A 27883-nucleotide genomic window follows, 5' to 3' on the forward strand; every position below is an offset into this window, starting at 1 on the left:
TAGTTGTCCACTGGAACTGTCTTGCTTCATTTCAGTGAGACAGATGGGAGGCTTCTTGTCATTCTCACTAAGAATACTTTTGGCATAAACCTTTAGCCTTGCTTGTGCTGCAGTATGCTTTTGTAACTCCTGTAATTGCTCCACTTCTTTCCTCTTTTCCTGTAGCTTTGTTTTTATTGTCCTCTCAGTTAGAAATTGAGCTCTTCTTCTTGCATCTTCTAGTTCAAGTGCTCTGATTTCTTCTTCACAGTGATGTTGAGTATTCATTATTTTGATCGTTTCTTCCGTGGCTGCAACTTCAGCTGCTGCTTGTTGCCTCTGCTGTAGTGAATCAGAGCATGATAGTTTGGACAGTCTAGAATTGGTCTTTCACTTACACGAGGATCGAGATGAGGCAGTGGAAAGTGTGTTTTCAAAGACTGACTCCAAGTCAGGCGAGGGAATGTCCAGTGGATCACCACTTCTTCAAGAAAGCAGAGAACCTTTTCTTTGGCTGTTTTAGTGATGGCCCAACATACATCCCATTTCCTTCTCAGCACAGCTTCAGGCATTTCAATGTCTCCACATAAATAATCAAATCATTGTCTTGACCCTTCAGGAATTTCTTAAGCAGTTATTATGATACTATTGGGGTTTACGATTGGTAATTGGTAATAACTTACTAAGTATTGATTACCGGGAGTAATTGATTACTTTAAGTAATTCAGTTACTTATTAATTTGAGCAAATTGTTATTCACCAATTAATAATTACAGGTCATTAACAGTGAATCACCAATAATCAATTATGGCATAATAAACTGTTTAAAGTGAAGCAAAAAGTAATTTAACCCAACATCAATTATTATTAATTAGAACAAACTGTTATTTATCCGTTAAAAATGTCAAATAATTAGCTATTTGGGAATGAAGTTAACCACAGAGTAATTTAACCATTAAATCATTGATTAACCAGGTGTTATTAATTAATCAATAATGCCACAAACGACCAATTACTGGAAATAGGTAAATTATAGAAAATGAGCTGAGAGAAGTTGTAAATTATGCATAAAATACCTGTGGTTTAATTAATAATTTCAGGGCACCACCTTTTTGGAGGACAACTGATTACCAACATTCAGTCTCAAAATGGGAAGTTAATTTAAGCTGGTTGTTAATCTTCAGATAAACAACTGATAAATTATCAGAGAAGCGTAAGATCGAGCGCTAAGCTGTTAAAACCAGGGACTTGTCCTCAAAACACAGTCAAGAACCACAGTGAATCATCCAGTTCAGTTAATAGGCGTTTATTAAAAATGTCTGTTTCTAATTAAAACATCGAATAGCATATCTGAACAGATTCAAAGCATGCAAACAGTCTGCGTGTGTGTGGGAGTCTGGAGACGCAGGAGGGAGGGGGAGTTTCACCCCCTCCAAAGTACGACCTGGCGGGGGAGTGTGTGTGTGTCTGTGTGTGGTGTTCGGTGATGGAGAAGAGGGGTGTGTCTCTTGACCCCCCCTTGGTCAACGGGTCTGAGAAGGCTGACCATCCCTCCTGGCTCCTCCCGAGGGGCGGAGACCGGGAGGCGTGGCAGCGAAGGGGAGGGCTGACAGTCCGGCATGTGTGTGTCCGCATGCGCAGTAGAGAGAGAAAGGGAGGGAGAAGGGAGCAGGACGAATGACGCGTGCGCGACTTCGACGGAGGCTTTGCGCGCTTTGTGGGGAAATATCGCTGTCGGATATAGGTATGAAGTGGGCAGAGAGAGCGTGCAGCTTCGGTTCTTGAACACATGCAACGCAGCTGCAGCCGGTCCCTTGTGATGTCGGAGGTGAGACCGAAATGCATGCTCGGGGGGGGGGGGGGGGGGGGGGGGGGGGGGGGGGGGGGGGGCTGACAAGAGCTGCTGCCACAGCTCTGTGTGCGTTCCTGCCCCAATGGGTGCAGATAGGGAGGGAGGACCGTCGTCCTCCCCTTGGTCTCAATTTCGTCCAGTCTGACTTAAGTGACTCTTTTGGGGTCTCCCGTGAAGGAAAGAAGGGTCCGGTTCTTCTGTCCGGGCCCTCTGTGGCTGTGGGGGAGAAGCGGAGTTGCAGGCGCTGCACAGCTGGTGGTGCCGGCAGGGAGCTCGGTCCGCTGTAGGGCAGCTGCTCCGTTGGGGAAAGTTCACCGGTGATAAAGGGAAAGGTCGGTTCCGTTGTCTCGCCAGCGAGGCTTCGGGCCTGGTTATTCCTTGAGGAGACGCTGGTTTTTTGCGTCTTCCTGATAGAACGTTGCAGTGGACCAACGATCTAGGCAGGGTCTCAGGCTTTTGAGTGACGGTCGCTCAGCCAATCAGAAGGCGATCTGAGTCACGAGCGCCCTCATGAGGTGGGACAGTGGTATTGCACCACCAAGTACCATTTCCCCACGCTGTGAGGAGCTGAAAAGGGCCGTCTTTGTGTCCGGAGGGACCTCGTGGTGGGGGGGGAGCACCCCCCTCCCCCCGTCTTTGTCTGGAGGGGGCTTGAGGGGGGCAGCCATTTGGGGCAGCCATTTTGACTTGGTTTGGGATCACAAAATGGCTTGGGACCAAGGTGGGGGAGGGGCCCCTCCTTTTGTGGAGCAGACAGTACTCAGAAAAAATGATTCCAATCATCTTTGACATGAGTCGTTCAGAGGGATATTCCATCCCTGCGTCCCCCAACAATACTTCCATTTTTTGTAGGTTCGCTCAAAGTCTCTTTTGAGATCCTTTCATTTAGCTTCCTGCAGGGATTTTCCTTTTTCAGTAAGAGCGTGTGTGAGCTGGCTTTTGCAAACATCTTGGGGAAGGATATATTATTGCTAAGTTATTGCTCGCTGAGATTGCTGGACATTTTCAACACGCTGCTCTTGAATGATTTGTTCTTCATTGCTGTTTTCTTGTCTGCCATTTTCTGCCCAGCTAACTTCTTTGTGGACTGTGTTGTAGGTTGATATTTGTCTGACATGTCAAATAGATGATGCATACATGACCATAAAATAGCTTATGATGGTGTATAAATACTTTGTGTGGCTATGTGTGTGAAAAATAACCGAAAACAAATGTTCATCAAACAACAGTAAAACATTCTGTGTCACATATTTCAAAGCAGTTCTTCTGGACGATCAAAACATCACAATGAATCTAATCACAAAGGAAAAAAATTAAAAAAAAAATAAATGCCCCTTGACTTGAACACCTGTAAAGAAATCTTGATGTCCCAGAATTATTAGGTGGATTTAAGATGTTCTGTTGCTGATCCTTGTAAAAGTTGGAGTAATGAACGCCTGTATAGCTTCAAGAACAGTTCACAAGTGATTGAATGATATCTCAGGCACAAACCTGCTGCTTGATTGTTCAACTGTCACTTGTTCACTGTGTCATTAACAACCTCATGATGCGGCACTACCCTCAGCAGCCAGACGTCTTGTGAGCAGCGGCGGTCCGAAGCTTCGGCGCATCATCATCTTCACTCGGAGCAGTGCAGCGTTCTGCTATGCCGGCCTCAGCCACAACGCGACGGCGTGAGGCCCTTTTTCACAGATGTTTACTGGTTTCACCCACACCAAACACCGTAGAACTGATAACAGAATGCAAAACACAAACTGTAACAGAAGTGATTACACCAATATCAGCATAAATGCATGTTTGCAATGGAAAAATAAAACGTACCGCTTTGGCCTGCTTATGGCTGTCCTTTCATATCTTGCTTTTATAGGACACACTTTACACATTGAGGTGATATTCTGCATCAGCTGCTCAGATGTGTAAACCTTCCACTGACATAGCATCACCCGGGAGCAGAACTCATTCAAGTAAATACAATTTTTCCCAACATGTCAATAAATAAATACAGATATAATTTTAATCCTTAGAAAAATACTTAAGTTAACAAAGCAATATTTACCATGCTTGTTCAGAAGGCAGTCAGTCAGTGGGGGATGTGTGGACTGTGTGCTGAATGTCACCTGTTAAAATAGAGCTGCCTAGTGGCTTAGGTGAAGTCCGTCCTGTCCATAAAAAGCTGGGCGGTTCCAAAAAAGTTTAAATTGTCAATGAAGTAAAAGTTGTGAGTTGAGCTCAGATGTTTAAACGGAGTCTGGAGAAGCTCAACTCTCCTTGAGAAGGTCGCTGTTGGTGCACTGATAAAAACCGACCCCCCACAGCTCCCACAGCTTGATAACAACAAAGAATTTCCTGGCAGATTTCAGTTTACAAACTGATTTTACATTTCCAGCTAACATCAGTTCTTTAGAAACAACAAGATGATGAGATTGATTAGAAAGAGGAATGTCTCAAACAGGGAGGAGGAGGAGGACGACGACACAGTGATGATTCTTTGTCACATCCAGAGGAACCCTGGTTCAATGCTGGACTTTCACAGCTCTTCACACTACACCACTGGCACTCAGAGCTTCTGGTGGGTCCTCTGGATGAAGCTCTGCTCCCAGTAGCTCCAGCTGTAGAGAGATGAGAGGAGATGATCAGAGTCTCTGAAGCAGTGAGGACTTCAGTCCTGTTCAGAGCAGCAGTCAGCAGCTCAGAGCTCATGAAGGACCACCACTGTCAAACCAACACAACAAGCCTGTGGCTCCTCTGATTGGCTGACTGTGTGTCCTCTGCTGTCCAATCCTGAAGCTGCTCAGCGTTCTCCTCTCACAGCCTCACTGAGAGTCAAACACTGGATCTTTGTTCTCACACTGACTGTGTTTAGTCCAAACCTGCTGAGAGCAGCATGGACTCACTCCAACCATCTACTGACCTCAGAGTCTGCAGGCTGCAGTCTGGACTCTGCTGAAGATCAACCAGCTGCTGCACATCTGGAGACCGCAGCTGGTTGTAATCCAGGTCCAGCTCCTTCAGGTGGAAGGGGTTGGACTTCAGAGCTGAGGCCAGAGAAGAACAGCTGATCTTTGACAACCTGCAGCTATACAACCTGAATAAAGAGAGAAAGCAGCAGAATCAATGAGGAGAAACCGATCAGATGTATTGATGGAGAAACGATCAGCTCTATATTACTGAGTCCTGATCAATGAGCTGTTCTGTTGTTGTGGATCTTCATCACACACAACATACACACTCCTCCTCATGTCCACACACACCAGTCAGCTGCTGCTGAGCTCAGTCCACTCTCTCACTGCAGGATCAGAGTCTCAGATCACAGCTGCTGACAAACATTCTCCTTCTACAACAGGAACAGACAGTCAACTGACCCCAGAGTCTGCAGACCACAGAGTGGACTCTGCAGAAAACCACACAGCTGCTCAACTCCTGAATCCTGAAGAGGGTTCCAACCCAGGTCCAGATGTTCCAGATGTTTCTGGAGCGAGGGGTTGGACTTCAGAGCTGAGGTCAGAGAAGAACAGCTGATCTCTGACAACCTGCAGTCAAACAACCTGAATAAACAGAAAAAGAAGTGAGTTTAGAGGACAAAGGATGATGTTGAAGTGACTCAGGGTTGAAGAAGGTTCAGATGTTGGAGTTTAGAAATGTAAAGTCCAAGCAGCTGATGCCACCAGGAGGAGAAGAGCTCTCATCAACATTCTGATCACTAACAGGCTGCAGAGCTCACTCCACTCTCTCTCATCACTGATATACATTAGCTTACATATTGTGGTTTTTATTTTTTTCTAATAGTTTTAAATAGTGTTGCACTGATACCAGTATCAGCAGTGGCCAAGATACCCCACTAAATCTAGATCTGTTGGGTTGCTCTGTGAAAGTGTATAGAAACGACTATGTTGTAATTGCCACTTCATAAATGAAAATGAATTGAATTGCATTGAATTGGAGCACGTTTTTCATTTACTAAAGGTTTTTCCTTCTGTCTGAATTCTTGCTTGTGTTGTACATCGCTTTGGACAAAGCATCTGCTAAATGAAATTGTAGAATTGTAGAACCGCTCTGCCGCGGTAGTCAGGAGTAGCAGTGTGGTGTGTCCCGGTCAACGGTCACACCAGAGGAGATGGCCGTACTGCAACAATGGGACACAAGCTGCCGAAAAACTCTAAAGAAGAAAGATCTCACAATGGTGCCTGTTAACCTCACTTAAAGGTGCTGTAGGCAGGATTCGGCATCTCCGCCATCTTGCTTAAGCAAGATGGCGATTTGACCCATCTAAGATGGCGATTTGAAACCCAGCACAGCCAATCCTGTCCTGTTTTCTCTGACATCACGCCCTTACACAAGTTAAGCCCCTCCCACAAGAACGTGCGACGAACGCCCCTCGACCAATCACGGTTAGAGCCTCAGGGGCTCTTCTGATTGGTCAAAGATACCTGGAGCTGTCGAGATTGCTTTTCAGCTCAGAACAGAGACAGATGGAAACGCTGCGCCCTCGCAGTAGTGCAATTATGCTACACTCCTAAAGGATTATCAATGGATACGCTAACATTTAATCCAAAGAAAACACAGAAAAATTAGCACTGGCATTAGCATTAGCACAAGTTTTAATGCAGCGCTCCAGCCATGTTTCCCACTTGACGAATGCGTCGTCAGACCCGTGCGTAATTGTGTCATTCAGGGCCGGCTGTGATTTTTCTGTCACCTCCTCCACATCTGCAAACCGCTGTCCCTTCAGCTCCTTCTTCAACTTGGGGGACAAGAAAAAGTCACTCGAGGCTTCATCTGGCGAATAAGGCGGATGGGAGAGGAGATTCATCTCATTCTTCTCCAGAAACTGCGTGAGGCGCAGCGCCGTGTCCACTGGCGCTCTGTGGTGGTGGATCAACCGGGGTCTACTCTGCCACTACGCGGGCCGCTTCCTCCTCACATCCTCACGGAGCCGTCTTAGGACTTCGATGTAGTAGTCCTGATTTGCAGTCTGACCTGGAGGGACAAACTCGCTGTGGACGAGACCCTGGACAGCGGAAAAGCAGATCAGCATTGTTTTCACGGCTGAGCGGACCTGACGCGCCGACATCTGGCCCTTCTGCTGCCCAAACCACTCATGGGCCTGATTCTTCCCCAGAGCATCATCCTTGTAGGCTTGCTGCAACAAGGTGAGTGTTTCTGCTGCTGTTTTTCCCAGCAATAAGCAGAATTTAATGTTCGCGCGCTGCTGTAGCAATGTCGCCATTTTGGAAAAATCGTAGAGCGCAGGTACACTCTGTTACTATAAAAAGCGGGTTAACTAACCTTTGTCTTTACCCAGGAACTCAGCTGCTGTCAGCGGGACCAAGCGGGGCGCATCAACAACACCTTACAATCTTTAACTCGGTAGGATTTACTTTTTATTTACATGAATGGTTAATTTGACGTCACTGCATGCCTGGTTAAATTCCTAGGGTTGTCCTCTCCGGCCCGGCAGGGTTGGCCTTGCCCCGTGGGTCTCTGCTGGGTCGCGTATGCGTCTCGGCCATCTCTCAGTCCCCGTGGGGGTGCTGTGCTCGCGTGTCGCTTGGGGGGCTCGGGGCGGCGCTGTCTCTTCGCGGTCCACGGCTCTTTGGCTAGCAGTTGCAGTTCCGATCTGTTGGGTCTCTGGGCGCGCTGTGGCCCCCTCTCCTCCCCCCCTCCTCCTCCTGTAGGCCCACTATAACCCGTTCTGCTGCGCAGGCCTTGGGGCATTGGATGTGCCGGGGGGATGGGTCGTCCCGGACTCCTGGGCTGGCTCGCTGGCCGGTGGCCCACGCGGGATGGCTGCGCGGACTTCGCTGGGTTGGAGAGGCTCCCTGCTTTGTGGAGGTTTTCATGCATGCCAGATCCACCGCACCATCATCTACCAAAACTCAGTAGATTTGCTCCCCCAGTTGCTGGGTCAGTGGAGATTGCTGGGTTAGTGTCTGCTGGATTTCACTCTGCTTCATCTATACTTTCTTTGGTCTCCTGACAGCTTCCTGATTGACCTGGTTGGGGTTCTGTAGTATCTGGTGTTTGGGAAGGTTTTGGATTTATAACTGCCTTCAAAGTGTGAACCACAGAGCACAAATAAATCTAATTCACCCTTCTCTCAGAACACTGTTTATGCCTCTCTTTTTGTTTGTCCTGTGTTTGTTTTATGTCTCACTCGGGTGTGCACAGCCCTCAATGGCATAACGTAGGATATAGCTTTAGATGAACTTAATAGGTTACTTTCCATGAGGGCAGGTGATGGTCACAGTCACAAATAAGAAAAAAAAATGCATGCAGCTTGAACAGTGACAGCATGGGTGGTTGATATCGCTGTAAGAGCAGACAAAAAATCTAAAAAAAAAAAAAAGCGCGTGACAGATGTCAGTGTCACTCTGGGAGCTCGGACTTTTCACAGATATGCATGAGGCTTACCTGTAGCACATCTGACGGCCAGAAGTCGAAACTCGTTATTATTATTATTTTCTGACTAAATTCCTGTTTCTTTTGGGTACCTGTCCTGCCCTAAACGACACGTGACAGGTCCGAAGGAAAAAAATCCAAGCCTGAGCGCATGAGCACGAGCGGTGCAAGATGGATTCTCGTGGTGTGTGTGAACCAATTAAGGAGAACAGGAACGGAGGGGAAGGAGAAAAAAAAACAGCTACACTGCCCTCATGTGGAGGCCGAGGTGCAGGATGTGACAGTTCTGGAGAATCAGAAGAAAAAAGGCTCTTCTATTAAGCCTTGGCCTCTACTTTACTGTTCCTCTAGCGACTAAAAACAGATATAAATTCTCCTTTGTGCCTCTCTCCATCCGCGCTTTAAACGCCGAGGAGAGGAAAAAGTAATAGCATGTTTACCGATTTTTGTGTGCCTTTACTATGAAACTACTGTATATTTGCTGACTGTAGTCTGTCATTTTTTACTTACCGGTCTGGAATGTTTCTCACAGCTTGGTTTGATGGGTCCACCTTGCTGATCTGTTACTTATTTGTACTGGAGCTAACTATGCACCGAGGTCTGTTATGCTTTTATGCTGTCTTATATATTTATGTTATGTGCAAATGTGATGGTACTGCAAACTGAATCGCCCTGAAAGGGACAAATGAATAAACTGAAATCTGAAATCTGACTTTTCAAATGGCGTGGTATTGGTGCAGTATCGGCATCGGCCAATACTACACAGCCGGGTATTTGCATCAATATCGGGGACCAAAAATGGTATCGGTACAACACTGGTTTTAGGGTGTTTTTATTTTAAAGGGGCACAGCGCAGTTTTAAATATTAAATTTTCAATTATTCACACCCACACACGTTTTCACCTTTGCCCGATGGGCAGCAAGATCTATTTTTGCAAGATCGCAGTCGTACCTATTTTCCTGTGCAGGGCACTGAAGGCACAGCAATATGAGTGATTCAGGTACGAATCGCTCTGAGCCTGACGTAATGCGCGCTCCCGCTGGCCTGGTAATTCTTAAGTTTCGATTTGTCCGCCATTACTCCGCCAGACGCTTAGCAGCAACAACTGAGCAGTACTGAGGATGGAGCTTCCAGAAAGTAAGAAAAGACCGGCTTCTCGCACTGCCACAACTCCAGCACAGACCCCACCAGGCAAAAGAAACTTACATTTTACTCGAGCGCTGCTAAAAGAGCGAGGAAGGAGTTCCCCTCTTCTGTGCACGTACATGGGCACAAGCCACAGACACGAGCTTTTCACGAAGCTACAGTTACGCCTAAGGCCTGCAGGGGTCGGTGTTTCGCATAAAACGAGCAAACTGCACTGTGCTCCTTTAATGTTGTTCAACTCTGAATGCATAGTTTCACCTCTTCTCTCCAGAATTCCAAATCCTTCAACATCTGTTTCCTGAATTTTTTCTAACTTCGGCTGTAAATGTGAGCTGAAATGAGGAGTTAATCCTATTTAGATGGGACTGATCAAACTGATCCTTGGTGTCTATTTCTTCTTCACCAGGAGGTTGGAGCTCTGAGGAAGTGAAAGAAGAACTGGAGTTCTTCTTCTCCCTGATTGGATCTTTGATTTTTCAGAGAGTTGAATTGATGTGAAGACCAAACAGAAGCAGAGCCCAATGGAGGACATGTCAACAGCCAAGGTTACTGTACAGAAAGCCAACAAGTTGGAGGGGCCGTGGCTATGGCGCGGAGCTGAGTAGTCACATTTTTTAGCTCTACGATGGGAATCGGCTAATTTAATTATCCTGTGTTAAAAGCGGACTCACTCCTTCTTCAGACTAACGTTAAGTGCATCTACTATCTAAGATATGTCGATCAGACTATCAAAAGCTACCTCAAGCCTACAGAAAAAGGCTCAAAACAAGGTTGTCCAACCGGAGGAAAAAGAGGAAGATGTTAACATGCTAACCACCGGCTTGCAAGCTCCTGATGCTGCTGGGATCCTACAGGCAATTACAGCTCAAAACGACTTCGGATCTAAATTCGACAGGGTTCTGGTTGCAATAAATGAAATCAAGTCGGACTTTAAGGACTTTTCAGCGAGACTGGGACAAGCAGAAGATCGTATTGGTGACATCGAGGATGACATCTCTTTGGTTTGAGAAAACCAAAGTTGTAAAACTGGAGAAGCAGATGTCCGAGCTCGTCTCTAAAGTGGATGACTTGGGAAAACAAGAACCGCCACTCAAATCTCAGGCTGGTGAATCTCCCAGAGAAAGTTGAAAAGAGCAATGCAATTGCTTTTCTGGAAAAGTGGTTACCCGTCATCTTCCCTGCACCGCTGATCATCGAAAGGGCGCATAGATTACCAGCCGCGCCACAATCCTCTGATCCCCGAGTCATAATGATAAAGTTTCTGAACTTCCACGACAAGATCCGAGTCATGCAAGGAGCTAGAAAAAAGGCAAGATCATGTACGAAAACCATCAGATCATGTTTTTTCATGACATCTCCACTGAGCTGCAAAAGAAAAGAAAGCGCTTTGATGACATGAAAAAACGACTGCAAGACCTGAAGATAGAATATGGCATCATCTACCCGGCTAAACTCAGGCTGATCCATGAAGGGAAACCTTGCATGTTTGCTGATCCTGCTGATGTGGAATTGTTCATCAAAGAATTGGAATTCTAACAGACTGAACATGACCAGCCGATCGTACCGGGAGGACCACTGTCAGTGACTGAACTTTTCATCAGCTACCGGTATGTAATTTTAGTTTGATCAGTGTGTTCCTACTCTACATCTTTCTGTGACACATATTTCTGACAGATGCATTTATAACTTTAGATCTATTATGTCCACCTATTGCATCAAACCGATCCCGAGGAGAGTGGAGGGGATGCTCAGCGTGCGTTTCTCAGTTGATCGCTGCTCTCGTTAGTGGATCAGTTAGGTGTCTAGTTCGCTCTTAATGTTACCAGGGAAGTTAAGCTGTCTTGTTTGGGGAGGCAGTGGGGGGATTATTTTAGGGGTTAAATGTACATTTATTTTGGAGTTCGGGATAATGACATACAGTTCAGTTACTTTGAATATGAGATCACAGCTTGCATCACTCCTTCCTGTTACATATATGTTCTGGTTGAAGTTGTTCATCCCTGATTTTGTTTTATATGCCTTCTAATATGAATTTGAAGTTTACATCCTGGAATGTTAGGGGCTTGGTGAAGCTGGCCAAAATGAAGCAAGTGCTCAGCAGGATCAAACAAATTAAATCATTGGTTGTATATCTTCAAGAAACCCATTTACTGTTAAACAAAGTGATAAAGATAAAAAGGGGATGGTCAGGACAGGTAATCTCAGCCTCCTACTTATCACACACTCGTGGCATGTTGATCCTGATTCACAAATCGGTACCCTTTAAAGTGGACGTTATTCGCGATATAGGGGGTAGGTATGTGATTGTCCAGGGTACATTGATTAATGACAAGATTAAAATGATTAACATATACGCCCCAAATGACGATAACCCCAAATTTTTTGAAAAAATTTTTTTTTTTTTTAATTGCTTCTCATTCTGGTAAGGCTCTTATAGCAGGTGATTTTAACTGCACTGTAGACCCTAAATTGGATCGATCAACTGGAGTGGACTCCTCTCACATACGAAGTAGGAAAAAGCTACTACAATAGTACCCCTTTCACACTGGCCAAAAAACCCGTTTAAACCCGCTAATTAACCGGGTCCTCATGGCAGTGTGAAAGTGTTCACTCGGCATTAGACCCGGGTTTTTCTACCCTGCAATCGACGTGGGTTTTTAGCTGGTCGCTACTATCGGCTTTTTAGTGGGAGGGGCGAAAGGGAGTGTGAAAGGCAGGCACAGTCGACGCGGTAACTTACGTGATGACGTCGACGCAGCGTGGCTACGTTAGCGCGCTAGTTGTTGTTTCTGGACACAGCGTGAGATTTCCTTTTATTTATTTTTTTATTTAACCTTTATTTAACCAGGTAGGTCCCATTGAGATTAAAAACCTCTTTTTCAAGGGAGTCCTGGGGTCATAAAATAATAAGTTACAATACACAGTAAAGATGACCCAGTACTGGCAAGATAGTGTAGTGGGCAGGAAATCCAAAGTAAATTTAAGTTTATAGAAACTAATTCCCCCCCCCCCCCCCCCCCCCCATTGAATTTTTGTTTTAAACCAAAACCAGAACTGATCTAAGGCAATCCCCCAAACATGTCAGTAGATGGCGCATGTGTCATTGAGGACCTCTTGAGAGGATGGATCGCTTCCATTTTGGCTCAGTATTAAATGAGCTTTTGTTGGAGCAACACGTTAATGTCTGTCATCCATCCTTTCGGTCCACAGGTAATGTTGAGATTACCATCAATCACCAGCTTTGTTGTGTGTGTGTATAAGATCTTTGGGAATCAGTGGGTAAAGCTGTGATAAGTTGAAAACATGTTTAAAGCACATGGAAGTTTGTTTTGTATTTGTCATCTGCCATTTTAAAGGTTAAGTTTATTAAGTTTCTTCCTTTAAATCGTGTTAAAACGATTGTAGCAGATGATAATGTGGGGTAACAGTCCCAGGTAACTGGTTGAATGTTTATACTCGGGTTCTTTGTCAACCGGCTGTGAAGCACGATGTAGCTTCCGTTAGCATGCTAACAGTGTGTAATCGTGCCACGTTGTTGAGCTCACTGTGAGATGCATGAGTTTACTGAAAATATGTTAAAAACGTTTGTATACGTTCTTCTTGTGCTGATGAAGTGTTCATGTTCGTGTATGTGGTGATTTCATTGGATTAACTGAAAGAGATTAAGATGAAGGAATGTATTATTTGATGAAATGTGATTTATGTACAGTATTATCTTTTTTTTTTTTTTTTTACATCCGTTCGTGTTTATGTTAAAGCCAATTGATACTTCTATGAAGTTGGAAATGTGCTTCTCTGCAGAGAGTATCTGATACTCTTCATTTCTATTTGATTTTACTGTGAATGCTTATGTTTAATGCATTTTTATTTTCAGGAATCTGTTTTGGTATTAATGTAAATATGAAATTTGATTGCAATGTTTTGAGTTATGTTCAATGGTGTGAATCTGAGTATTAAATGAGCACTTGTTGGAGCAACACGTTAATGTCTGTCATCCATCCTTTCGGTCCACAGTGCACCCTTGCCTGCGTGACCGTTTGTACCGGATCCCAGATTCCCCGAGGTCTGGGGTCGGTAACAATAGCGAGACCAGAGACCTCCTTTGGATCAGTGGGGAAGAGGAGATTCGTCTACAGGTAACAGGGACTGTGTTCCGCTACATTGTTAACTTTCGCTTTTCTTCGTCGCTCTGATGATGTCATCAACGCTATCAGTGCGGGAAGACGCAGCGACGCGGCTCGCCAGCAGGCGGTTCGACGCGGGTCTGCATGCAGTGTGAAAGGACACAAAAGGTGATTATTAGTGGGTCGAAAACACGGGTCGACCCGCTAGTTGCAGTGTGAAAGGGGTATATGTGAAAAAGATTTGAACTTGTGTGACCCCTGGAGGAGATTAAATCCAGATAAAGTAGAATTCTCCTGCTACTCTCCTTGAGTTAACTCATACTCACATATAGATTACTTCTTGATCCCCAAATCTATGTTTCCCTCTGTGATAGAATGTAATTATTACAGCATTACAGCATACTGATATGGCAAAAAAAATGATCACGATTTTTTTTTCATATCATTCAATCTTGATTATAATCACGATATGTTATATTGTTTTTAAACCAGTTTTAAAGCATCTGCACTGAAAACTAGAACTATAGTAGTATAGTATAGTATAGTTTAACATTTTATAAACAAACCAAGTAAATAGCAATGCAAATTAAATAATATAAACTTAGAAAAATATAAGAACAATCTCACTTAACAGTGCAGTAAATGGAAAAAAATCTAGCACCAAGTTAATAAAATCTTGCGTTGCACTATTTTTTTTCAGTAAAAGAGAAGAACTGAACGATCGTTAGTCAAAGTGTGACAGTTTACAGCCCTGAGGATTTTTGTTGCTATAAAAGATTAAAAAAACTAAAGAAACCCTCTGGGGACAATGAAGGCGATTTAGAATGTAAACATTATTTTGATGTTCTGATGCTAAATATGCTGCTGCCATCATTAATGCTTGCATCAAATGTACAAAATTTAAATAATCTAGATTGGACAGATTGGACTTAAAATGTAACAGTACAAAACTACAATAATAGAAAAAAATAGACCAAATTAATCGTTTTTCTCCTCTCACAATGTTGCTCGTATGGTGCAGTGGCCTGAAAAGACGACACTGGCTGCGTTTACGTGCAGTCAATATTCGTGTAAGATAAATATTCTTGTTTCTGAAACCCCAGGGAGATCCTCATTCAGACCACGGCCACATGCGACGCCAAGACTGCATTTGCACTTGTGTATTCATTTTTTGTTGCTTTGTAGTAATGTTGTGTATCCTTGAGTGTTTGTGTGTCTCTAATGACACTCTTTTACGTTGATGTCCACTTGGAATAATTTAAACTTTCTGACTGTTTTTTTTCATCTTTTTGCAAACATTTTTATTGGTTGTTGTCTTTTTCACAGACACCACAGAAGAAGAACGGCGCTGCAGCCGCTGCAGGCTCTCTCTGCATGTTGTTAGAAGAAGAGCGTTAGCGGCAAGACGTGGTGATATGTTCAATGATGCGATGCAGCGTTTGTCAGTAAAAGAGAAAAACTGAACGATCGTTAGTTAAACTGTATCACCAGTAGTTCCTGTACTCAAAAGACCAGATTCCTTGCGGATCGGTGTGTTAGCGGTCTACTAGCAGCGGTGCAGGTGGAGCAGCCTTTCCTGTCAACAGCAGCCTCATCTTCACAGGATAACGCCGAGGCATGGCTGACTTCATCCGCTTCGCTGCCCTCAGCTCCACGTTCATCTCTGTTTACTGCTCAGACAACTTACAGGCGGATGTTGAGCAGGAAAAAGTCGACTGTGATTGGCTGTGGTCGCGCACATTTCTGCCATGTCTGATCAAGTAAATGTGCTCACAGCTGATCACCGTGATCGACGGGAAATTAATCGTGATCACCAATCACAATCATACAAACGCCCAGGCCTACAGCATACTACTGTCAGATCACTCTCCTACTTCACTTGTATATAGAGCCCAAGGGGTAATTAAAGGCATCTTTAGATGGAGATTTCATCCTAGATGGCTTTCTGATTCAAACTTCCTGCAATTTTTAGAAACACAAATTGAGTTGTTCTTCAGTACAAACATGAATGAGACTTCTTCTATAGTCAAATGGGAGGCCTTTAAGGCATAATAGAGGCATGATCATTTCTTACACCAGTTCAAAAACAAACAAGTTAAAAATTAATCAGCTTAACCACAAAATTAGACAACTGGAAAGAGGAATTTTTTTGGATAGATCCACAAAGCAAAACATGAGTTGAGAATAGTTAAAGCCCAATATGAGGAATTGTCCACATCAAAGGCAGAAAATAGCTTAATCCGGCTTAAACAGAGCTATTATGACCAAGGTGAAAAACCAGGGAGACTGTTAGCCCGGCGAATTAAGAAATTAGATGCAGACAAGGCAATTACTGAAATTCAAACACAGAGTGGAACAATAACAACAGACCCTCAGGAAATTAATGATACCTTTTCCACCTACTCTAGAACATTATATACATCAGAATCTTCAGAAAATTTTGAAACACAATCAGAATTTCTCGATGATCTTTGTATTCCTTCCATTCCTAATGATGTTAAAGGGCATATGGACAGGAAGCTAGATGCTTCAGAAATCGCTGACGCTGTTACCAGTATGAGGGGAGGTAAAGCCGCAGGCCCTGATGGTTTACCAGTTGATATTTTTGATATTGACGTTGATATTTTTAAGAGGGGGAAGTACCGAGAGTTGGTGGAGGACTGTCGGAGGAACGGGTGGAAGACCAGGTGTATGCCAGTGGAGGTAGGCTGTCGGGGGTTTGCGAGCTACTCCCTGAGCAAAGCCTACGGAACACTAGGCATTACAGGTGAGAACCGCAGAAGGGCCATAGGCAACAACGTGGAGGCAGCTGAAAGAGCCTCCAGGTGGCTCTGGTTGAAAAGGGGAGAGCAGTGGTTGTAGTGGGGGTAGCATGCCACTTGGACACAGGCCGAGAATTGATCACCTCAGTCGGGCCGCCTAGAGGAGGGTGTCTGTTGCAAGACCCGAAACACCCAATGAATCTAGGATACAACACTGATGATGTGTCCAAGTTTGAGCATCAGTAGATGTATTGTTAACAGTTGATATTTATAAGCTGTTCAAAGATAATAGTTGATACCCTCTTAGCTATGTATGAGGAGGCCTTTCATTAAGGTCGTCTCCCAGATTCTTTAGGAAGTGCACTAATACCATTAATTTTGAAACCCAATAGATCTCCTAACATATGCACATCGCACAGGCCCATTTCACTACTTAATACAGATGCTCAAATAATTGCTAAAGTAATGGCTAGAAGACTGGAAATGGTGCTTCCAACTGTGATCCATCCTGATCATAATGGCTTTGTGAAAAAACGTCAGGCCTTCCATAATGTTAGACGAGTGTTGAATGTGATACATGTGAGAGAGGGAGCCTCTGATATCGCCATTCTGTCCTCAGATGCCGAACAGGCCTTCGACAGAGTGGAGTGGAGCTACTTGTCCGACGTGCTTGCTCACTTTGGCTTTGGTAACTATTTTCAAAAATGGATTGAAACTCTTTATACCAATCCAATAGCAGAGGTCTCCACTAACCACTTAAAGCAGAACTATGCAACTTTTTTTTAGCTGAAATGTTTTTTTCAAAATCCCTGTGGGGGTAAACAAAGACTTGGTGCGGTGATTCGCCGGTCCCTCCACTCCCCCCGGGGTCTGCGTCCTGAAAACAACACTTGCAACTTTCAGAGGAGCGGACCCGACTACATCTCGTGAGAACAACCTGCTTTATGGCACTCATACGGGAATACAAGGATAAAAGTGTGTAAAACAAGCATGAAACCCTCGCTAGTGTCAGCAACGCCACCCTTAGGTGCTCACAGATGGCAGAACCAACAAGACAGAAAAAAACCTTTGTCTGACGAGCGGAAATAAAGGAAACAGGAGTGGGACGCTCTGCACGCAGGGGCAAGGGTGGGGGTGGGGGGTGATGCGGAGAACATTTACGACAGTGAGCTTTCACAGGAGACCAGTAGGGGGAGCACTAAAGCAAATCTTGCATAGTTCTCCTTTAATATCATCTCCTTTCAAACTAACAAGAGGTACACGTCGGGATGCCCTCTCTCACCAATGTTATTCATTTTGTCAATGGAACCATTTGCGATAGCAGTGAGAGCACACCCCTCGATTTCAGGTATTAAAATATCAGATACCGAACATCGAATTGTTATGTATGCTGATGATGCCCTTTTACTTTTGACAGACCTAAAAAACTCAATACGCAGCCTGACTGATTTAATTGAAACATTTGGAAAATTCTCAGGCTTTTAAGTAAATGAAACAAAATCCTCTGTCATGTTTTTGAAGAAGCAGAAGCAGATAAACCCTATGATAGATCACCCTTTCAGTAATGCAGTAAATGGATTTAAATATCTTGGTATCACCATCACTCCAACCATTAAAGAATTAGTATCCAGTTATTATAATCCTATAGTCTCTTCAGTAACTGAGTCCATGAATACTTGGTTATCTTTGCCAATTTCTCTATTGGGCCGTATTAACGTGATCAAGATGAATATATTACCAAGGTTTTTGTACGTGTTTCAATCGATCCCTTTACCCCCACCACTGCAGTTCTTTTCAAGAATGAAGCAACTACTTACAAAGTTTATTTGGAACAACAGAAGGTCAAGGTCGAGACTGTCACGTCTTTACCTGCCATACGAGAGAGGAGGGCTACAATTACCCAATCTACAACGGTATTTCTGGGCTGCTCAAATTAGAGCTGCATTACACTGGTTCTCTCCTAAACCTTACTTACCGTGGGTACAAATTGAAAGCATTTGTGCTAAAGACCTGCAACTTAACACCGACTTATATTCTGCACCTGTCAAAAAACTGAAGTGAATCACCGATAACCCCTTTGTGAGAAACACAATTAATGTTTGGCACAAAGTACAGTCACTTCTCAGTGAATCTACTTTGTTTTCAGGATTTTCGCCAGTATGGGGGAATAATGCTTTTACTCCCGGCAGAAAAGACCAAGGTTTTAGAATGTGGGCTATAAAGGGCATCTGTAAAGTTATGGATCTATACAAAGAAGGCAAATTAGCTTCATTTGAAGAACTCAAACGAATTGGATATACCCCGGACACACTTAAATACTTACAGATGAGGAGCTTTGCTTATGCACAGATGCACTCCCATTTACAACCCCTTTTGTCCACATTAGAAAATTTTGAAGTAAATAACTGTACTGGCAGGGGACAGAAATCCTTATTGTATAATATACTGGTGAAAAATCATAAAGCCTTGACTGAATACAGAAAAATTCAATGGATAAATGACTTTCAGCAAGATGTTTCTGAGGAGGATTGGAGGGAAGTGTGCTCAAAAGCTCAGCTCTTAACAATAAATACCCATCTTAGATTGATTCATTATAACTGGATTATGAGAATCTATATCACTCCAGCTAGATTAAATAAAATGAATCCAAATATTCCTGATCTCTGTGTTAAATGCAATGTCAAAAAGGGTACTCTATTTCATTGTCTGTGGGACTGTCCTGAAATAAAGAAGTTCTGGAATGAAGTTATAAAATGTATTTCTAAAATGACCTTGTACCCAGTACCTGATTGCCCTACACATTGTATTCTTAATTTCTATCCAAAAGACTGTATGCTTAACAGTAAAGAAAAGAAAATCATGGATCTATGTTTAATACAAGCTAGAAGCTTGATCTCTCTCTGTTGGAAAGACATAAAAAGACCTACGATCGGCCGATGGCTGAAAGAACTATCTGCATGCCTTGTCCTTGAAAAACTAACAAAAAAGAAACCGGCTGAATTTAAAGCGATTTGGAACCCCTTTCTTGCATTTTTGGAGAACTGTGGAGTTGAAGAGGCTTTGGGGCATCAAAGGTGACATGTGATGTTAAGCTGTGTATACATATGTGTGTGTGTGTGTGTGTTAATGCCCAGTTTTTGGGTTTTTTTGGGGGGAGCGGGGGGTGGTGGGGGGTGGGGTGGGGGGGGAGAGGTCTTTTTTTTAATTAATTAATTTATTTATCTATCTTTTTAGTTGATTGAATATGTTTTGTTTTATCAATGCAATTTGTAAACTGATAAAATTAAATAAATATATGTTATTAAAAAAAGAAAGCCAACAAGTCCAGAGTCTGCAGAGTTGCTGAGAGTCTGGAGCTCCAGCTGGGAGATCAGTGACAGCTGGATCCAGGAGAGATCAGCCTGCTTTGAAAGCTGAAGGTCGACATGGAGCGTGTCAGAGGTTCACAGTCAGTGATCCACTGCAGCAGCTTTCTTCTTCTAGAAGCTTTGAAATGTGGAGCTGCACACGACTCTGCCACAGTCACAGGACTAAAGACCAGAGAAGAAGCTCCGGTCCTCATGGAATTCCTCGGTGTGGATCACTCTCAGACCAGCCTGATGTCTGACCTTCAGTGTCAACACAACTGTACTGAAACACACTCAAACATAGATTCTGACCTCAGAGTCTGCAGACGACAGAGTGGACTCTCCAGAAAACCACACAGCTGCTCAACTCCTGGATCCTGAAGAGGGTTCCAGCTCAGGTCCAGATGTTCCAGATGTTTCTGGAGGGAGGGGTTGGACTTCAGAGCTGAGGCCAGAGAAGAACAGCTGATCTCTGACAAACTGCAGAACTCCAACCTGAATAAAAAGAGAAAGAAGTGAGACTAGAAAACAAAGTTTGATGTTGAAGTGAATGAGAGCTGAAGAAGGTTCAGACTGGAAGAGTTTAGAAATGTAAAGTCCAAACAGCTGAAGCCTCCAGGAGGAGAAGAGCTCTCATCAACATGCTGCAGAGCTCAGTCCACTCTCTGTCCCTCCAACATCTGGAATCTTCCTCAACTCCTCTCAGATTCCAACATATTGTAACTTCAGACAGTGAACTGACCTCAGAGTCTCCAGTTTACAGTTTGGACTCTCCAGTCCAGAACACAGAATCTCCACTGATGAATCCTCCAGGTTGTTCCTACTCAGGTCTAGAAGTTTCAGATGGGAGGGGTCAGACTTCAGCGCTGAGGAGATCACTTCACAGTGAGGATCAGAGAGTCCACAGCCAGAAAGCCTGTAATGAGACCCAGAGAGGACAGGACAGGATGAGAGAGGACACTTTATTCTAACATTTGACATCAGACCTGCTCTCCTGCAGAAACACCACAACCTGCCCCGCTGCACCGTGCTGCAGGTCTTTAGTCCTGTTCCTACTGACTTTGACATGAATTACCGTATTGGCCCAAATATAAGACAAAATTATTTTCCAGAAACTTTTCTCAAAAATGGGGTCACACCATAATCGAGGACTAAATTATCGTTACACATCTGCGCCACTAGATGGAGCCAAAGTACCGGTGACCAGAAAGAGAATGAAGCATCACAGTCAAATGATGTCTGTGGGCACAGTGATCTGATGAAAAATAGAGGAACGTGACCATCTGGAACAAAGGAACTTGAATGCTAAACAAGCGAGCCAACAGAGGCGAAGTTTTGATGCCAACTTTAAACTGATGGTAATCAACAAAGCAGAGTCAACAAACAACTGCCAAACCTCCAAGATATATTAGACTGAATTTTTAATGCTCATGAAATTGAATAGAACTTGAATTTGATGGTTATAAATTTATTTACATCATTAATGCAGTTATTGAACCTTTGAGAGTACTTATTTGTTGCTTATTTACTGAGTCATAGCCTCAGATTTTGAGAAAGAGAATAACGTTTTTTGTATAATACAGCAATATTTCTTGATCGTAAATCACATGAAATTGTCAGGATTCTGTTCTGGCAGGCTAGGGGGCAGTCCCAGTCTCCCTGGGTCCTGCTGATTACTCATTTCATTCAGCTGGGAACTGCCATCTGCCTGCCTATTTAAACCTCTCCCTGCCACCTGGGCCATGCCGGATCGTTATCCTCACCAGACTGCTGTGCTGCTGCAGAAGTTCTTCCCTGCTCTGCCATTCTGGATTTTGCCTCGACCTTGACACGACCTCATCTTGAGCCCTTGCACTGAGTAAACCTGTGCAAACGTCATCCTGTCTCTGTCTCTCTGCGTTTGGGTCTAACGGCACACGGATCATGACAGAAATGTTATCTCTATTGTGAGTTTTCCTAAATTACCTAATTGTACACTAAAAAGTTGTTTTATGAGTAACCTTATTGTTTAACATATTTTTATTTTCACAAAATGATATTTGAAAAATAGGGGTCGTCTTATAATCAGAGACGTCTCATACTCGGGCCAATACGGTATTTCATCAGATGGAAACTTTCCAAAGAAGATCAAGAGAATATCTGCTGGTTTATTTTCACTTTGTCTGAGGGCAAATGAGAGAAACTCAAAACTGGAATATTCCGTACAAGAGTAGATGCAATGTGAATTAGAACATGAAGGAAGACTGACAGCCTCAGTCTGAACAGATCCTGAGAACTGAGCCAACCTCTGGAGGGGATTGTTGACACCGAGGAACAGCAGTAAATGTAGGGAATAATGGGACGAGTGGACTGATGGTTTCTTCATGACAGATCATTGAGGAACATCTCCACAGAGGAACTACAGGAACTATGTTCAACAAACATCACTGAGATATTGATAATGAAGACTTGTGGACTCACACAGCTTTCTTGCAGTTCTTCACAGCTGGGATCAGTCGCCGTCGACCCTCCAATGATGTCTTGTATTTATACAGGTTCAACTCCTCCAGGACCTGGTCTGACATCTGCAGCATGTAGGCCAGAGCTGAGCAGTGGATCTCAGAGAGTCTCTTCTCTGATCTGTTCTCTGACTGCAGGAACTCTTGGATCTCCTGATGGACTGAGAGGTCCTTCATCTCCATCAGACAGTGGAAGATGTTGATGCTTCTGTCAGGAGACACTTCTCCACTGTTGATCTCCTTCAGGTTCTGGATGACTCTCTGGATGGTTTCTGGACTGATCTCTGTCTGACCCAGCAGACCTTCTAAGAGTCTCTGGTTGGATTCCAGAGAGAGGCCATGAAGGAAGCGGACAAACAGGTCCAGGTGGCCGTTCTGACTCCTGAGGGATTTCTGCAGGATGACCTTCAGGAAATCATCAAGAGATGTGAAAGCATGATCCTCTCCAAAGAAGGTCTTCAGCTCGTCTCTCTTCCTGCTGGTGAAACAGTGGAACATGGAGACTGCAGCCAGAAACTCCTGAACACTCAGATGGACGAAGCTGTAGACGGCTTTCTGGAAGATCACAGACTCTCTTCTGAAGATCTGAGTACAGATTCCAGAGTACAGCGAGGCCTCAGTCACATCCAGACCACACTGCTCCAGGTCTTCTTGGTAGAACAGGATGTTTCCTTTGTCCAGATGTTTCAAGGCCATCCTGCCCAGCTTCAGAAGAAGCTCCCTGTCAGCCTCTGTCAGCTCCTGTGGACCCGTCTCAGGTCCTTCATGGTACTTGAGCTTCTTCCTGTGTGTCTGAACCAGCACAAAGTGGGAGTACATGTCAGTCAGGGTCTGGGGCAGCTCTCCTCTCTGCTCGCTGCTCAACATGTGCTCCAGAACTGTAGCAGTGATCCAGCAGAAGACTGGGATTCCACACATGATGTGGAGGCTCCTGGAGGTCTGGATGTGGGAGATGATCCTGCTGCTCAGCTCCTCATCACTCAGCCTCCTCCTGAAGTACTCCTCCTTCTGGGGGTCAGTGAACCCTCGGACCTCTGTCACCCTGTCCACACAGTCAGCAGGGATCTGATTGGCTGCTGCAGGTCGTGTGGTGATCCAGAGGTGAGCAGAGGGAAGCAGTTTCCCCCTGATGAGGTTTGTCAACAGAACATCCACTGAGGTGGACTCTGTAACTTCAGTCAGGAACTCAGTGTGCTGGAAGTCCAGAGGGAGTCGACACTCATCCAGACCGTCCAAGATGAAGACCACCTGGAAGTCTTCAAAGCTGCAGATTCCTGCTTCTTTGGTTTCAGTGAAGAAGTGATGAACAAGTCCCACCAAGCTGAACTTCTTCTCCTTCAGCACATTCAGCTCTCTGAAGGTGAATGGAAATGTGAAGTGGACGTCCTGGTTGTCTTTGTCTTCAGCCCAGTCCAGAGTGAACTTCTGTGTCAGGACTGTTTTCCCAATGCCAGCCACTCCCTTTGTCAGCACTGTTCTGATTGGTTGAGATCTTCCAGGTGAGGCTTTAAAGATGTCTCCTGGTCTGATGCTTGTTTCTGCTCTGTCTGCTGTCCTGGATGCTGTTTCAATCTGTCTGACCTCATGTTTCTCATTGACCTCTGCAGCCCCTCCCTCTGTGATGTGGAGCTCTGTGTAGATCTGGTTCAGGGAGGTGGACTCTCCTGCTTTAGAGACTCCTTCAAATGCAACCTGGAACCTCTTGTTCAGGCCACGCTTCAGCTTCTGTTGGCAGTCAGCAGCAGAAGTTCCTGAAAATAAAAAGAAATAAAAGGTTTAAAGGGACTTAAGGCAACTTTACAAAATTTACCTCAGTGCTGCCGCGATAGGTGCTGCGGGTAACTGCAGCCACCAGCCAAGGCAGCACAGGAGCGCACACAAACATCGAAGCACAGCGCTGCACCAGGGATGCTCATGCTGTTTACTACGTCGCGGTTTACTGCAAGACCACAGCGCATATTATGTGATTTTTGTCAGCATCCGTTTTCACTCCCAAATGCAGCTGAAGTTCCCTCCATGAATCAAACGCATATCCAATATTTATTCGGGTGCCTGCGGCTTCGGTTTTTTTTCTTTTTTTGACTCACGAGATAACGCTGATAAAGTCCTTTTTTTTCTTTGTGGTGTTTTTTTGTGGGCTTTGAGTGGATGCAGTTATCCGATTGTAATGGTGTTGTTTGGGTGTGGGGGGGGGTTGGTGGGCTCGTGCTTCGATTCACAGACGGGAGCAACAATATATACCGGGAGAGCGGACAAATGAAACTACAAATAGAACTACAAATGAACTTTCTTCTGTTGATTCTTGGTTTGTCAGCAAGTGAGCAGCGGTGTATTTGCGCAGCGCGATTCATTTGAAGTGTGGAGGAGTGGTGTGGGTCTCCTCTCTGCTCTGCCTGCAGCAGGGGGCGCTGCTGAGACTGGCCGTCTGTGAGAGCTTTGGGACGGGGGAGGGGCTCACGCAGCACCCGCTGCTTGCTGAGGACAGCGGAGACGTCCTGTCATGTCTCCAGAGCACCAGAAAAAGTCGCTAAACTTGTCGCTAGTCGCTTTTGACAAAAAAAGTCACCAAAAGGCTTTGGAAAATCGCCAGATTTAGCGAGAAAGTCGCCAAGTTGGCAACACTGCCCGCCCCTGATCCCTGCAGTGTTTGAGTCCGTGTCCACGGCGGCCATGTTCTTCCCGTTCGGCAACGCGTATACAGCGTCAATTTATGCCACATCCCCACGATTGCGCGGGAAATTCGGACCCCGAACAGCAACAAATTATTTGGCACACAGCCTGTATAAGGCAACAGACAGATACGCGCATTGGCCTTTTCTTTTAGGTTTTTAATGCTTCACGACCCATTAGCATTGAATGAACTGGAAATGCATGTGTAGTTTTTCACAAATCTTGCCTTAAGTCCCTTTAAGTGTATTTGATATTGAATGTGAAGATGGAAGTGTGTTGATGTTTCTCCTCCATCCAGATTTTCAGTAGAGAGCAAACAGCCTCTGATCTAATGGAGAAGTTTGCATGATATGAACAGAGTTCAGGAAGAGACATGAGACCATTGTTGGCTCGATTTTTGATGTCTGGGGATGCGGACTTGTGGGACCTGGCTTACCTTCATGTTTCTGTGGTCCCTGTACTGTTATCAGCTGCTTTGAGTGGAGCTCTTCAGCCCTCTGCTTCTCCTTTTCCACTAAGCTGGTTTCAGGACTCATTCAGAGTCAGAACCTGACTTTGCACTGGTTCTTTGTTTCCATCAGCACCAAGTGCAGGCCCCCAAAACTGGTGTTCAACAACCACCAACTCCTTGGTTGGCCAGAGCAAAGCACAGAGTATGTCAAAGATCACAATTATTGTGATGAACCAGACTGGTGGAAACACAGAACCACCAGTTTTACAACAACAGCCTTATGTGAAAATACTTTTTAAACTATCTTAGCATGGATGGTATATTAACACATCAGTGGACAGAGGATGACACCCAGTGCTTCCTGGCACTTTGATGCTTTGTCCATTACTAAATTCTAGCACTAATGGACTTGCCAGTCTTGGTGGTTTTCATTCAACTGGAGTACCAGGTTGGTGTAGATCGAGTTGTCATAACAACACAATCCAAACCTCCAGTAACATCATTTGTTCTGTGTTACATTATGGGTTGCTCCGTCTAGCTCCTGCTGAATCCTCTCAACAGCCACCAGACAAAGAAATGTCTGCACCTGTCATTACTCCACAAGGTTGATGTTTGGGCATCCATCTCTTTTTGTGATTCTTCTTCTTGTGATTACCTTTCAGAAACAGTGGTCCTGACTCTCCTGAGTTGCTCTACTGACTCGTCAAGTGACGTTTCACCCTGGCCAATCAGTGACCGGATGTCTGCTGATGTCACATTTTCGGCTTGACTCGGTTCACTTGGACCCACAGATGAGCAGGAACAAGAAAAGTACCTGGTGTCAGCAGTGGCGTTTCTGTGTGAAAATACGTTTCTCTTGCTGAACTCTCGGAGGAGGCACTTTTTCTATCGCTCTCTCCTTGCTTCTTCCCTCCCTGTTGTCTCTGCTTGCTGCTGCACTTTGTCTCATCTTTGACTGGAGCAATCACTTGACTTGATTTTTTTGAATAAACCAAAATATCAACAATGGAATTGATCAACTGGTCTCTCAACGCAATTGTTGCGATCATTTCAACAAAGAGCACAGGAGCAGGGGATCCTTCCTGCCCGGACGGAACCCAGCATGCTGGGTATGTGATCGACGCCCAGGGAAAGTGGAGGGGGGTCATATTCCTGGCGCCCCTGTCCGTCGAGGACTTAAAAGATGTCTACATATTTGGATTTATGATGACTGATCTGCTGCTGATTGGGTAGTGCTGTGGCCTGAGCTTCTGGAGGATTAAGAAGACCACCACCACAAAAGACAGCCAACAGATGATGGTCTTTTTCAATCAACGGGCAAAAGCTGACGCTGACCGTTTGTGCGAACTCTATCGAAAACTGGACAATTTGGCTGGGGTTGTAGACGATTTGAGACGCAAGTTGGATTTCATCACGAGGGGGTTAAACTCAGCTGCTGTCTGAAAAAGTTGAGAAGCAAGCAGAGGAAGGTCAAACGGCTCCCTCCACACTAAAACAAGATATCAACTGATTGCATTTGGCGACCCTTGGAATTAAAAAAAAAAAAAAAAACCCTGAAAGACCCAAGGCCAAAGGATTGCTTATTTATACCCTCCCTCTCTCTCTCTCTCTCTCTCCCCCAGTGCCACCCGCCTCAGCTCTGGACCGCTTCCATCGAGGTCATCTCCACGGCAACTACCATCTGAGCACACAGAGTGACACGGGCCAACTACACACACATACACTGGACTGATGAACTGAAAAGCCACACATGCTGCATACGTTCCCTCCCCCACCCCAACGCCTCAACCCCACTCTTCTGCTGACGACCAGTGGTGATGACGTGTCGCGCTGAGGAAGCTGCAACAGCTGATCCATTTAAATGAAGCAACTGTCTTAAGTCATTGCTATATATGTGCGTGGGTTTGGCTTTGTTTGGTCTCTCACTGCTAATCATGACTCCCTTTGGAACTGTGATATGAATTGATCTGAATTGATCTGAATAGATGTACCTGTCTTCATACCATGAGTAACATCTCATTACAGTGTGAATAGCACACACAAAACGGATTACTCAATTAAAAGCTGAAGTATTTGACAGAAAACCTGACTTTAAAAAGAATTGATGGCTGCAACCCACTGACTCAAGACGAGACTCTCACTTTAATCCTTGAAACACAGCCAGCTCTTAGGACGGGCCAGGTTTGAACCAACACTGGCTTTAGGACTAACACCGAACTGACATTTGGTTCTTCTGAATGGAAAATGGACGTGTGAGATTTTTTTAATTTGTCAAAAAAAAATTTTATCACTTCTCCTGATGTCGGAGTCAGAGTCTTTGTCTAAACTCTTCATCTTGTCTTTTTTCTGCTTCTGTCTGTTTCACTGTTTCTGTCTGATCTGAAAATGAACTCTGACCTTTGGTTTGGACTCTGTTCCTGCTCTCTGCTCTCCAGTCTCTCTTCTACCTGAAAACATTTCTCTGTTTCATCTCCATCCTGTGAAATGAGATCAAATCCTCTTACTGCTCCTCAGATGCTCAGCCAGCTCCTCCTGCTTCATCCTCCTCAGGAAGTCCAGTGTGATCCTCACTAATGACTCTCTGCTGCTCCTCTGCTCTTCATCCTCATCCTCTCTCTCACTCTCTGAGCATGCTGGGTAATCTGGACTCAGGA

At 44.6% G+C, this 27883-nt stretch overlaps 2 protein-coding genes across 2 annotated transcripts in view; both read right to left on the reverse strand.

Annotated features, from left to right (window-relative positions):
- Positions 1-27883, reverse strand: part of LOC115402059 (NACHT, LRR and PYD domains-containing protein 4C-like) — an 868403-nt gene that overhangs the window by 402825 nt on the left and 437695 nt on the right. The gene's annotated exons all lie outside the window — the stretch shown is intronic.
- Positions 1868-27803, reverse strand: LOC115402061 (protein NLRC3-like). The gene is made up of 5 exons (XM_030110488.1): positions 27734-27803; positions 22071-23859; positions 20353-20526; positions 4743-4916; positions 1868-4440 (listed from the first exon to the last, which is right to left on the reverse strand). Exons 1-5 carry the CDS (start codon positions 27768-27770, stop codon positions 4389-4391), a joined length of 2226 nt encoding a protein of 741 aa, XP_029966348.1. The 5' UTR covers positions 27771-27803; the 3' UTR covers positions 1868-4388.

This window comes from Salarias fasciatus, chromosome 15 (assembly GCF_902148845.1).
Source record: "Salarias fasciatus chromosome 15, fSalaFa1.1, whole genome shotgun sequence".
Taxonomy (NCBI): domain Eukaryota; kingdom Metazoa; phylum Chordata; class Actinopteri; order Blenniiformes; family Blenniidae; genus Salarias; species Salarias fasciatus.